Source organism: Papaver somniferum, unplaced genomic scaffold, assembly GCF_003573695.1.
Source record: "Papaver somniferum cultivar HN1 unplaced genomic scaffold, ASM357369v1 unplaced-scaffold_57, whole genome shotgun sequence".
Lineage (NCBI taxonomy): Eukaryota > Viridiplantae > Streptophyta > Magnoliopsida > Ranunculales > Papaveraceae > Papaver > Papaver somniferum.
Window position 1 is genome coordinate 3,336,936 of NW_020648415.1, and position 13,197 is coordinate 3,350,132.

Sequence of the window (13,197 nt, forward strand, 5' to 3'; positions counted from 1 at the left end):
CCCCCCCCCCCCCCTTATATATCACCTCAACAGCCTATTTATACTTGACAACCTCCAAATAATCTCGGTTTAATGCCAGAATATCTTCTCTTTGCTATTACGAAAATAACCGAGATTTCTTACTCCGTTTAACTTCTTTACGTGTTTATGGATGGTAAACATGTTCCCATCTCGTGAATTTACGTACCAGGTGACTTAAACCTTCTTCAGACACATGCAGCATAGAGAAAAACTCGTGAAAGAATAAAAACCACCGTGAATATTTCACGTCTCCCTGTTTGATTGAAACGCCGAGGAAACTTCCTTCTTTCTTCAAACCAACCGGGTTACCATCCCTGTTTTGTCTTAACTGACCCATACAAGTCTGAAGCCATGAAAGAATCTCCACAAACTCGATTCAGCAACTACGCAGGTAACAATATATTTCTCCCGCCAAAACAAACTTTTGAACGACGAAGAAGGGGGTGCCCCTATCCAGTACGTGGGCGCCTTTTAGCAGATGGGTTCCCTGGGGTGTGAATAGCAGAAGGGTGCCCCTTAGCAAATGAGGTGTCCCTTATCCAAAGTAGGGGTCCGTTTAGCACATGTCCTCCGGGGGCGCCCCGAGTAATTTTTCGAGCTGATTTTTCCAAAAATGTTTATTCCCCAAAAATACCTTGAAAAAGTGGGGGTCTAACAACCTCGCCCAATATTTCGCTTAGCAATTTGTATGGCCCAACACCAATATACTTCTTAAGAGAATCAACTTCACAGTCAGACTCAATCTTAAGAAAAGTATATCAAGGAGTTATCTCAATTTATCGATTCAATACTTACTCAAGCAAATAGCAATCTGCGAGTCTAATTGAATACAAGAGAAATTAATTCGAACGGTACCAAAGACCAATGTTCAAGGATCAATCAATTTCAATCAACAACCAAAGGTTGGACTTACCAATTGATTGATTCAACGCATAACCTGTGATATTTCAATTATACAACAAAATATAATGCAGAAAAGAAATAACACAGACACAAGAAGTTTTGTTAACGAGGAAACCGCAAATGCAGAAAAACCCCGGGACCTAGTCCAGATTGAACACATACTGTATTAAGACGCTACAGACACTGACCTACTACAAGCTAACTTCAGTATGGACTGTAGTTGAACCCCAATCAATGTCACACTGATCCAAGGTACAGTTGTGCTCCTTATGTCTCTGATCCCAGCATGATACTACGATCTTGATTCCCTTAGTTGATCTCGCCCACAACTAAGAGTTGCTACGACCCAAAGTCGAAGACTTTAATAAACAAATATGTATCACACAGAAAAGTCTACAGGAATAGATAAATTTGTCTCCCACAGAAATACCTATGAGTTTTGTTCCGTCTTTTGATAAATCAAGGTGAGCAGGAACCAATTGATATACCAGACTTATATTCCCGAAGAACAACCTAGAAATATCAATCACCTCACAATAATCTTAATAGACTAGTGAAACAAGATATTGTGGAATCACAAACGATGAGATGAAGATGTTTGTGACTACTTTTATATCTTTCCTATCAGAGAAATTAATCTCGAGCCAATTTTATAATTGTACTCAATACGATAGAAACAGCAAGATCAGATCACGCAACTACAGAGAAAATAGTAGAAAATAGTAGATCAATTTCACAATCCCAATGAAGTCTTCAAGTCTTTAACCTACAGGGTCTCGGTAGAAACCTAAGGTTAAAGGAGAATCGACTATAGCTTATACAACTAGTATCACACGGGAGGTGTGGGGATTAGGTTTCCCAGTTGCTAGAGTTCTCCTTTATATAGTCTTCAAATTAGGGTTTGCAATCAATGCTACCTTGGTAACAAAGCATTCGATATTCACCGTTAGCTGAAAACTTGATTAGATTCAAGCTAATATCTTTCAACCTTTAGATCAAATCTTAGCTTGTTATACACAAATGAAATGCACGTTCATTTAGGTTTGTGTAACCGTACCTAAACGTGTACACCAGTAGTTAACCAATAGTTAGCCAATTAAGCACTTTCATATCAACCTTATTCATCTTCACCGTAACTAGTTCAAATGACTCAAATGAACTAGTTTAAGAGTTGTTCAATTACTTAGATCTCATAGAAGTATATAAGACACAATCGAAACAAAAACGATTTTGATTCACTCGAATCGATTCATGAACATTATAGCCACAGTTTGCAAATATGCATTCCTTAGTTATATATGTCCTAGTTCATGAATAAACCGTTTTTAGAAAATAACCCACTCAAGTACGCATACCGGTATGCATACTTAAGTACCCGGATTGAGTTCGTTTTCAGTTCACCAACTCCAGCAGAAATTCACGGGATGTGAACTTCTGGCAGTACGCGTACGGGTGAGCGGACTTAGCTTAGGGATATCCTGAACCAGTAAAGTACGCGTACTTTAGTTCAAGGATTTTGGACTCACACAAGTATGAGTTCACATTCAATGTTTATATCCATTCAAGGTTATATATTCTAAACTATCATTTCAATCATTGAAACATTCTTAGAGGATGTAAAATAGAGGTTATTCACACACTATTTTTCATCAAAGCGATTTCAAGATATTGAAATAATCAACATGACTTTCGTCACTTGTAAAGATGAACTTGGCCAAAGCGAAAGTTACCAACACATATTTCGAGAAATATATAAGCGAGATAAACTCGGCTCCAAATAGCAAATGGGTATAATTGAAGTCTATATAGAAATACGACTTTTGTCTCGAGATAGGAGATAAAGTAGATAGACTTTTGAGTGATAGATAAGTTCAAGTCGATGAAGTTCCACCAGTTCCTTGATTAGTTCTTCGTCTTTGCATAATGAACACCGTGGAGTCTAGAGCTCAACTACACTTTATATCCTAGTCCGAGACTTAGCTATAAGTAGACTAGAAATCAAGACTTATAGTTTTGGCAACTAAACTTGGCAAATAAGCTTGAGATAGCAACGATTGCGAGTTCGACCCAGCAGTGCTCTAACATACCTATAAACACATAAAACACCAAAATTAGTACAAAATCGAGCACTAACAACACAGAAAATTGAGGACAACTTAGACACAAAAATGTGTCTATCAGGTACCAAAATACACCACCAACTTTTTCTTAGGCAACCTGTATATCCAAACTCAAATTCAATTCCGAGAGTTCAACTTAATGAATCTCAATCAAGAAAATATATCCAGAGTTATATCTTTTTTTCTCACAATCAGAACGTTAACAGAGACAAGTCTGTGAACCTGATTTACGTGTGAGAGTTCTTGGGTGATTCAAAAGATCAATTTTTCAAGTAATCAATCAAGTCGTATACAACAAACAAGGATGGATGTATCTACTTTGATTGATTAACACACAACCTGTGATATTTCAATAAAGATAAACAATATGATGCGGAAAATAAATAACACAGGCACCAAAAGTTTTGTTAACAAGGAAACTGCAAGTGCAGAAAAACCTCGGGACCTAGTCCAGATCGAACACCAAACCGTATTAAGCCGCTACAGACACTAGACTACTACCAATTAACTTTGTATTGAAATGTAATTGAGACCAAATTAAACCCTACCAGAAATTCAGTTACAGTCGCGATCCTTACGCCTCTTGAATCGCAGCTGAACTTCGCGCAATTGATTCCCTTAGCCGACGTCACACGAACTAAGAGTTGCTTCAACTCAATTGAAGAATTTAAACCAATCTTCCTCCCACAAATAATCCTATATGTGATTTCCTTTGTGATCAAAAAGTTTGATCAAGGTGATGGAAATCGATAGCAATAGACAAAGTCTAGCTAACCTCAAAAACCAAACTTATACAACCCGAAGTGAAGCCTAGATTATTATTCACCTCATAAGTATAAAACTTGTGGAATCAACATAGTCTGATACGAAGAGTGCTTTGATGATTTTTATCTATCTTGTTCAAGTGAGCAGCTCGACAATCGAACAAGATCAGGATACTCGAGCTATCAAGATAAACAATAGCTGGGCCCGGCTTCACGAATCCGAATGAAGTATTTGTAGTTGTTAAACTCTAAAAGGATTTTAGGAAAAGGACGACTCTAGTTACAATTAGGACACACCAAGAAAAGTAGTGTTGGGATTCAAAGATCCCAATTGCTTGAAGTTCCCCTTTTATAGATATTCAAAGCATAGGGTTCTTTAGGTTTAAGATAAGATAGCTCTGGAAACAAGCAATCAATATCCACCGTTAGATGAATCTTTTGAATCTGATTTACATAATAAGATATACACTCAAATGGTTAGGATGAATCATAAAGAAACTGTGTATAAGACCACGCTCATGAATGGTTAGCCGAAGCTATCCAACTGAACTATAAGCTTAAACATTTTCATAAACACTTAAGGGTTAACTCGAAACACGATAAAGTGATCAAATATGTCTATAGTGCTTTTAGAGATTATTCAAATCTAAATTATCTCGGAGAAAGAATTTAGGTGCATAAGAATTTAATTGACATGTCGTGAACAATTATGTCATGGTACGTGTACAGGTATGTAAACCTTAAGACATAACCGAGTTCCGGAGTCCACATAACTTTTTCGGTATGCGTACTGGTATGGATACCATTTAAGAATAGTTGAGTTCCGGGGTCAACAGAACTTTTCGGTATGCGTACTGATATGGATACTATTTAAGCATAACGGAGTTCCGGAGTCCACAGAACTTTTCTGGTAGTGTACCGGTATGGATACCAAACCGATTCCGTAACTCACAGTTCCTTTCTAGTACACGTACTGGTTTGCGTACCAATCCGGATTCACGAGTTCCCATACTTTTAAAGGTGTGCATACGAATATGCGTACCAAAAATCTGTTTGTCGACATACAAATACTCCATTTCGTGTACTTAGTACATGCATTACGGCTCCATATTTATAATAGTTTTCGCAGTTTGTAAGACTGATATGTACAGTGTCTTATATCCGAATCTACAGTAGTTCTATATTTCTCTAAATCGATTCAAAACATTCCTAAATAACATCAGTGACACATATCACTGTTTCAGGCTATTTTCGAATGATAATACTTGAATCATGATTTTGATTTAGAACAATAAATTGTCGTTAACCGAAATTCCTAAAGTATGAAAAATGTTCATTAAGCTTACTCATATTTCGAGAACTAATTACCAAGATAAACTCGTCTTGAAATTCTTGATATGCTTTATGATAGTCTAATTAGTTATGCGACATTGTCTCATAGATAGAAAGATGAATATAACTTGAGAAATAGGTGGTTCAGTCTTTACTTACCTTTTGTTGAAGAAGTTCTCTAAAAGCTTTACTTAATCTTCGCCTTCAATCGGTAGAACACAATGATGACTGTCGCGGTGTCCGTTTCTCAACTACACTTCTATCCTAATCCAAGACTGAACTAATTGTAGACTAGAAATCAAAATATATTTTTCACAACTAAATTTGATAACAATCTTGAGATAGCAACACCTGTGAGTTCGGCGAGCAATGCTCTAACAGATATTATGCGGTTGGACTCGAAACCTTAACGGGTCCAAATGGGTAATACCCATCGGATACCCGATTATTCATTCTCTAATATGATACTTTAGCAAAATTCTAAGTATTTTGCTAGGTTTAGCGTAAATCTTTTTTTTCCATTTTTTTCTAACATAATCTTTGTTTAGTACATTAATAGAGAAAGAATAATAAATTGGTAAAAAATTATTTTGTATTCAAGCAAAAAGAAGAAGATAACCACAATGTAAGCAAAAAATAATAGTTTTTAATGCCCAAAGGGTACCCGAAATTTTTAACGGGTCCGAATCCGGGTTCGTAAATTTAGGAACTAGATTCGGAATCGTTGGGAACTGGAATCGACTTTTACAGGTAAGGTTCGGGTCCGAATCCAATAATACCCCGGAGGACCCGGATCTATTGACAACCCCACTTCCATGCATGGGAAATACTCCAGCATATGTTGGTTGACCTAAGGATGTCAATGCGTACCCACTGGTACGGGTTCTTAAATTTGAGCCATTAACAACTTAGGACCGATGGGTATTACCCCATCGGGTACCCAATTATTCATTATTTTATTTGTTACTTTAGAAAATTTAAGTATTTTGCTAGTTTTGGCTTACGTTTTTTTTTCCTCTTACATTTAGTCTTTATTTAGAACACTAATAAAGAACTAATAATAAACTTCTATAAAAATAATTCGTATTTCAAGTAAAAATAATATGATTTCAAGGAAAAGATTGATAGTTTTTCAATGCCCAATGGGTACCCGAGGTTTTTAACGGATCCGGTTCTGGGTCCACGGATTTAGGAACCGGACTTTATAAGTAGGGTCGCGATCCGGGTGCAGTGGTACTCAGGAGGATTCAGACCCATCGGTAGCCCTAATTGGTTCCCTTGTTTCTAGAGATTTGGTTATGGCATTAGCCTCAAACTCTTCTCGTGTTTCATCTATGCCCTACCTAAAACAATCTTTTACCAAGTCATAAAGATCTCCAAAAGGAACAAAGTTGTTTAAACCGTAAAATACAACTTTCCATTCAAAGCAAGATTGGTAGTTTGATGAGAATCATCTAGAGTGATAGTCATCTCATCGTACATGAGATGAAAAGTCATGATTTCATGCCAGAAATTTTGCTTTAATCCACAAACATTAACAACATCTTAAGTCCTTATGCAGACTCAATTCCAGGCCATAACCCTTAAGATTCTACAAAAGCCACCATAGCTTCCTCCTTTATATCCAACGACCAAAACTTCGCCTGCTAGTGTTTCATTTTCAGGATCGGTTTCTCGTGATTTTACACAAATCATAAAAATGTCGTTGTTATAATAAAGAATACATAATTAAATTAAAATTAAAATTAAAATAATATATATAGTTATATTATTACACTTGCGGCATAAACCCTTGCAGCCCATAAAGTTTCGAAACCAAACAAGACATATCGAATAATTGCCTCACCCCAAGGTTTCCCATTCGATTTGGGAGGAAACAAATCAATATTGCGTAGATGATTTGTCTTGTTCTAGGTGGTGATGGATAATTCTTCTTCTTCCCCTCGCCCCTGCCTTTACCCTTATCAAGAGCAACCAATGGAGCAACACTTGTTTCGACCGTTTCTTTTTCTTGAATGTCTAGAATTGGTTGTTGAGAAACCACAATTACACGTTCACTACTCTCTTATTCTCTTACTCTATTACCTTACAAGTGCACTTGGTTCATATTTACCTTTATACAATGGTTTTCTGTGATAAGGGGTCGGAGTAGGGTCAATACGTGGTGTTACTTATTGTGTTATCTTCTTCTTCTTTTTCTCTTTTCCTAAAAATATTAAAAACCATGTTCCACAAATGCATTAAAAAAGTTCAATAGATATCATATATATATATATATATATGTAACATTGTTCAAATATTTACAAATTAAAAAGGATGAAAAAAAAGAAACCAATTGTGGATGGGGTATTAAATACGACCTTGCCATAAATGAACTTTCAACTACAAACTTTGAACTTCCGAACCGTAAATATACAACTGCGACTAGGACACATGAATAACGGCCGGGTTATTTCCTATCAAGGTTGGGAAAAACTAGTGTAAAAGCAATCTCAGAATTTTTCAAAAATCAAAGCTACATACGGCTAGGATGCTCCTAGCGCAAAAAATAAACTTACGGCTGGGACACAAGTGTTGCGGCTGGATTTTTTCCTATTATGATCGGGAATACCAAGTTATAAAAGCAATCAATCTCAGGATTTTCCAAAATGCATAATTAAGTTCCTATTTCCCAGCCATATCCAGCACTTAGAGATGGAATGAATAGAATTTCCCAGACGATGTCGATGAACTACGTCTGGGAAAATAAGAACTTCCAGCGTAAATAGTTTGAAACCTAACTTTGTCGAATCAAAACATTTAGCCAAAAAAAAAGCAGAAAAATCATGGATTTTCGATCATACATTATAGAAGTCATTTCTGGAGTATTGATTTCTGCTTGAGCATTTTCATTTAAAGATGGTAAAGTTGAATTAGCATTCGCTGGTTCACTATGTTGTTTTGGATTTCCTTTGTTGCTTTTTCTGCTTTGTCTTTGTCATCTTTTATGTATGAAGAGTTTAATTGACGATGAATGTTTTTGAGAATCAACAATCAATGATTGACGAAATCAGTTGGAGAAGAAAAAGATGGAAAAAAAAGGAAGAGAAGAGGAACAATTGAAAAGTTGAAAAAAAAGGAAGAGAAGAGGAAAAGTTGAAAACAGTTTGTAGATTTAGTTGTCAAATGTTAACTTGTATACCTGGACACATGTTAAGGAATAATCAATTAATAATATCTTGCATTGAATATTACAATCCTCTCTTGGTATATTAAAAATATTGGAAATGAGATTTTATTACTTCTAAAAAAATGTTATTTCCACAAATACCCCCTGGATGTAATCATATTTTATATTGGTCCTACCTCCCAACTATAATAAAACAAAGGATTAATGAGTCATGATAAAACAGAGGATTAATGAGCCATGACTCGTCCATCTCTCATGTAGTGATGTTTTCGTTTTGATGTATTTTCCCCCCTCTCTAGCACTGAGATTAATCCTAAGCATGATGGGGAGTGGTCCTGATCCATGGAGGTATTGAAATCTTTGCAAAAGTAGAAAAATCATCACACAAGTCAGGGATGGTGATATGTACACTTGTAATATGTAGTTTGGTTAGTTTCTATGGGAAGTTATAGGTTTGGACATATATATATGCCATTGTGTAACAAGCAGAAATTATCTATGAAAATGGTGATATTCTAGAGCATGACTCTGTATCTGATTCCTCTTCTCTGATTCTGTGATTCGTCTTGCTTCACATCTGATAGTTCTTCCCTTCTCTTCTAATGGATTCGTCTAATTTCACCCTGATCACTGAATGATATGTTTGCACATATCAAAGGTATCAGAGCCGTTCGATCTTTTCGAACGGTTTATCCTAATTATCATTATCATTATATCCTTATTATTATTATTATCACTATCATTGAAATAAATTTGCATGGAAAGAAGATGTGAAGATTATCACAAATATATGTTTGATTGTCGCAAAAAAAAGTTGCAGTGTTGTAGGGAGATATTTGAAGAGAAAAATGGAGTTTTCGTAGAACATATTATAGCATCTTCTGATTTCTATAACAAGTGCTCTTGTTTACGGTCTATGGATGCTAACTAGTTCGCTGTATCATCATGTGTATCCTTTGTTTCTGTAAATGTGTAAAATATTTGTGTACACAACCTTGAGGACAAGGTTGTTTTTAAGGGGAATGGAATGATATGTACACTTGTAATAGGTAGTTTGGGTAGTTTCTATAGGCAGTTATAGGTTTGGCCATATATATGCCATTGTGTAACAAGCAAAAATTATCTATGAAAATGGTGATATTCTGGAGCATGGCTCTGTATCTGATTCCTCTTCTATGATTCTGTGATTCGTCTTGCTTCACATTTGATAATTCTTCCCTTCTCTTCTAATGGCTTCGTACAATTTCACCCTGATCACTGAATGATATGTTTGCACATATAATGATAAGTTTGCACTTATCAAGGGTATCAAAGCCGTTCGATCTTGTCGGACGGTGTATAGAAATGGATTGGTATATTGATGCTATCAGGAATCTCAAATCAATGCTCTCAACACATATTGATGAAAGACGTCGATTGAACAAAGATATGAAAGATCTCATTTCAAACATTTCGACATTAGTTGAAGAAGAAGAATGCATCTACTTGGAAGATTCTTTTGACATATTTGCAGAAAAAGACGAAATTGTTCGTACAAGATTTTGAGATTCCACTTCTTATGATATGGTTGATTTCTTCCCAATATTTGACGAAGAATTTCAAGAAATCGATGTGCACGTTCATAAGTCACAAAGTAAATCAAGTGATGAATGTTATACACTATGCTTTGCTTGTATTAGCAGAGCAGAAGTTTACTTTTCCTTCTTAGCATTGAAACATAGCAACTACGCGGGAAAAGTTCGTGGGCGCATCATAATCTTCATTGTCATTTTCCTTACCATGTCTTCTGTAATGCATGCTGTCAAAAGATTAATACTCCATATGCAAAACCTTGAGGGCAAGGTTGTTTTCAAGGGGTTGGTAATGATACGTGCATGTCTCATGTTTGGATGATATTAGGTGGTTTAGGTAATTGTCGTACGGTTGTAAACCGACATCTATATATTTGTCTGTAAGTATGTAATATGGAGGATGTATATAAATGTGATGTTATCTTGTCTGTATCCCCTTCTTCCCTGATTCTAAATGATTCTTCCAGACTCTTTCCTGAATTTCTTCCCTTACTTGACCTAATTATTCGTCTATTTTCACCATTCATGCTTAATTGATAAGTTTGCACAACCAAGGGTATCCGAGCCGTTCGATCTTGTTGGACGGTGGATAGAAATGGATTGGTATATTTATGATATCAGGAATCTCAATTCAATGCTCTCAACACTTATTGATGAAAGACGTCGATTGAACAAAGATATGAAAGATCTCATTTCAAACATTTCGGCATTGGTTGAAGAAGAAGAATGCATCTACTTGGAAGATTCTTTTGACATATTTGCAGAAAAAGACGAAATTGTTCGTACAAGATTTCGAGATTCCACTTCTTACGATATGGTTGATTTCTTCCCAATATTTGACGAAGAATTTTAAGAAATCAATGTGCACGTTCATAAGTCACAAAGTAAATCAAGTGATGAATGTTATATACTATGCTTTGCTTGTATTAGCAGAGCAGAAGTTTACTTTTCCTTCTTAGCATTCAAACATAGCAACTACACGGGAAAATTTCGTGGGCGCATCATAATCTTCATTGTCGTTTTCCTTACCATGTCTTCTGTAATGCTGTCAAAAGATTAATACTCCATATGCACAACCTTGAGGGCAAGGTTGTTTTCAAGGGGTTGGTAATGATACGTGCATGTCTCATGTTTGGATGATATTAGGTGGTTTAGGTAATTGTCGTACGGTTGTAAACCGACATCTATATATTTGTCTGTAAGTATATAATATGGAGGATGTATATAAATGTGATGTTATCTTGTCCGTATCCCCTTCTTCCTTGATTCTAAATGATTCTTCTAGCTTCTTTCCTGAATTTCTTCCCTTCTTTGACCTAATTATTCGTCTATTTTCACCATTCATGCTTAATTGATAAGTTTGCACTTATCAGATGGTTTATGTTCCATTTCTTATCTTCTTCACCTCTCATTCTTTTCAAATTAAGATGAAAAAAATCCATTGATAAGATTTGTGATCAATGATGTTTGAATATATAACTAAAAAAGTGTTATATATATATAACATTACAAATCACATTCAATGTCGTCATGATTATATAATCTTATCATACCGATCAAAGAAAAGAGAAGCAAAAATATAATCCTGCACAGAGAAATCAAAAAGGAAGGTGAGCGAGATACCAATGGGCGATGACAGATAACAGTATAAATAGGCTTTTTTTTCTTCAACAATATAGATAGTTAGATAATAGATAGTTCTTTTTCTTTTTGTTTTTCTTTAAGCAATATAAACAGATACGTGTTCAAGGTTTTACAGTGGGATAAAATCATAAAAATGGAGAAGAAGAAGTTAAAAAGGAAAGATGGAGATGAAATGGAAACTAGAGTAAAGTAGGGAGGAAATTCCGAGAGTGTTTGACTACTACTTTTTTTTGCGTTTAATAAAATTTAATTAAGGGTATTAACGGAACATGAATCCCAAGTAGGGACAAAATTAATTTATTATTAACTTAGTTATTGATTTATTTTCCCTAAACAAATTAAAGATGTTTATACCCCTGTTAACTTATATATGGATATACAAGTTAACATGACTCATTTAATTTTTCTTTCTTAGGGTTTAATTAGAGAGATATGGAAGGATAATAAGATAATAAGTTTACTTGATTGGGGGCATTTTTGAATTTTTGTATACACCAAGTCCCCGTATCCACATTTTCGACATTTTAATCCATTCTAACGCCAATCCATTTTGTTTGCAGCCTCAATAACATGACTCTATCTCAAGATTCTCAACGAACCAATTCTTAATCCAACGAACCAACTCTAGGAAAACAGAAGACACGGATCGAGTACCAATCTAGCGGTCAAAAATCTCCTACTTTCGTATGCCAAGAGTGATTTCATTACTCAATCCGAACAATATTGTCTCAACCAATCAATTTCGAGCATTTCTAATCCAACGAATATATTAGAAAACACAGTCTTAATAAGGATCATAGACAAATCTGACGAACATAATCAAATCAGAAATATTATAAAATCCCTTCTCACTTCTCAGAGTAAATAACACAAATCAAAATCAATCAGCAGAGAAATAAAGAAATTTTCTGCAGAGAGAAAATAAAATGTCAGGAAGAGGGAAAGGAGGTAAGGGATTGGGAAAGGGAGGAGCAAAGAGACACAGGAAGGTGTTGAGAGATAACATTCAAGGAATCACTAAACCAGCTATTAGAAGATTAGCAAGAAGAGGTGGTGTTAAACGTATCAGTGGATTGATTTATGAAGAAACAAGAGGTGTTCTCAAGATCTTCTTAGAAAATGTCATCCGTGATGCTGTTACTTACACTGAACATGCTAGAAGAAAAACTGTCACTGCTATGGATGTTGTCTATGCTCTTAAGAGACAAGGAAGAACCCTCTATGGATTTGGGGGTTAGGGTTTTGTTAAAAGATGTTGAAATTAGGCTTTCAATTTTATTTTGATTTTTGTTGGGTTTCAAATGTACTCGCCTACTCGGAGATTAACTTAATCCAATCTTTTCTCTCATTTTTAATTTCTCCATAACGAATCCAGTATCAGCTAATATTATTGATTTTGATTTCAATCGACTATTCATTTCCTGCACCAAAATTACTCATCTTGCCGAATGTCTCCATTGTCTTTTTCTCGTATATAACGGATCTTATGCAATGAAATCTGTGTACATAACGGTTGTTTTTTGTTTATATTTCAATTTGATTGTTTCTGTTTAGTTTCTGTATCAAATTTCTGTTTAGTGTAGTGCCTGTAAAGTGTTTGATGAAATGGGGGACGGGATTAGGGTTCTTGAAGTGCAATGGGAATCAAGTAGAGGCTTTGGGTGTCTATGGAG

At 35.4% G+C, this 13,197-nt stretch overlaps 1 protein-coding gene across 1 annotated transcript; it reads left to right on the top strand.

Annotated features, from left to right (window-relative positions):
* Positions 1-12,373: 12,373 nt before the first annotated feature.
* LOC113343356 (histone H4) lies at positions 12,374-12,950 on the top strand. The gene has a single exon (XM_026587577.1). It carries the CDS (start codon positions 12,451-12,453, stop codon positions 12,760-12,762), a length of 312 nt encoding a protein of 103 aa, XP_026443362.1. The 5' UTR covers positions 12,374-12,450; the 3' UTR covers positions 12,763-12,950.
* Positions 12,951-13,197: the final 247 nt, after the last annotated feature.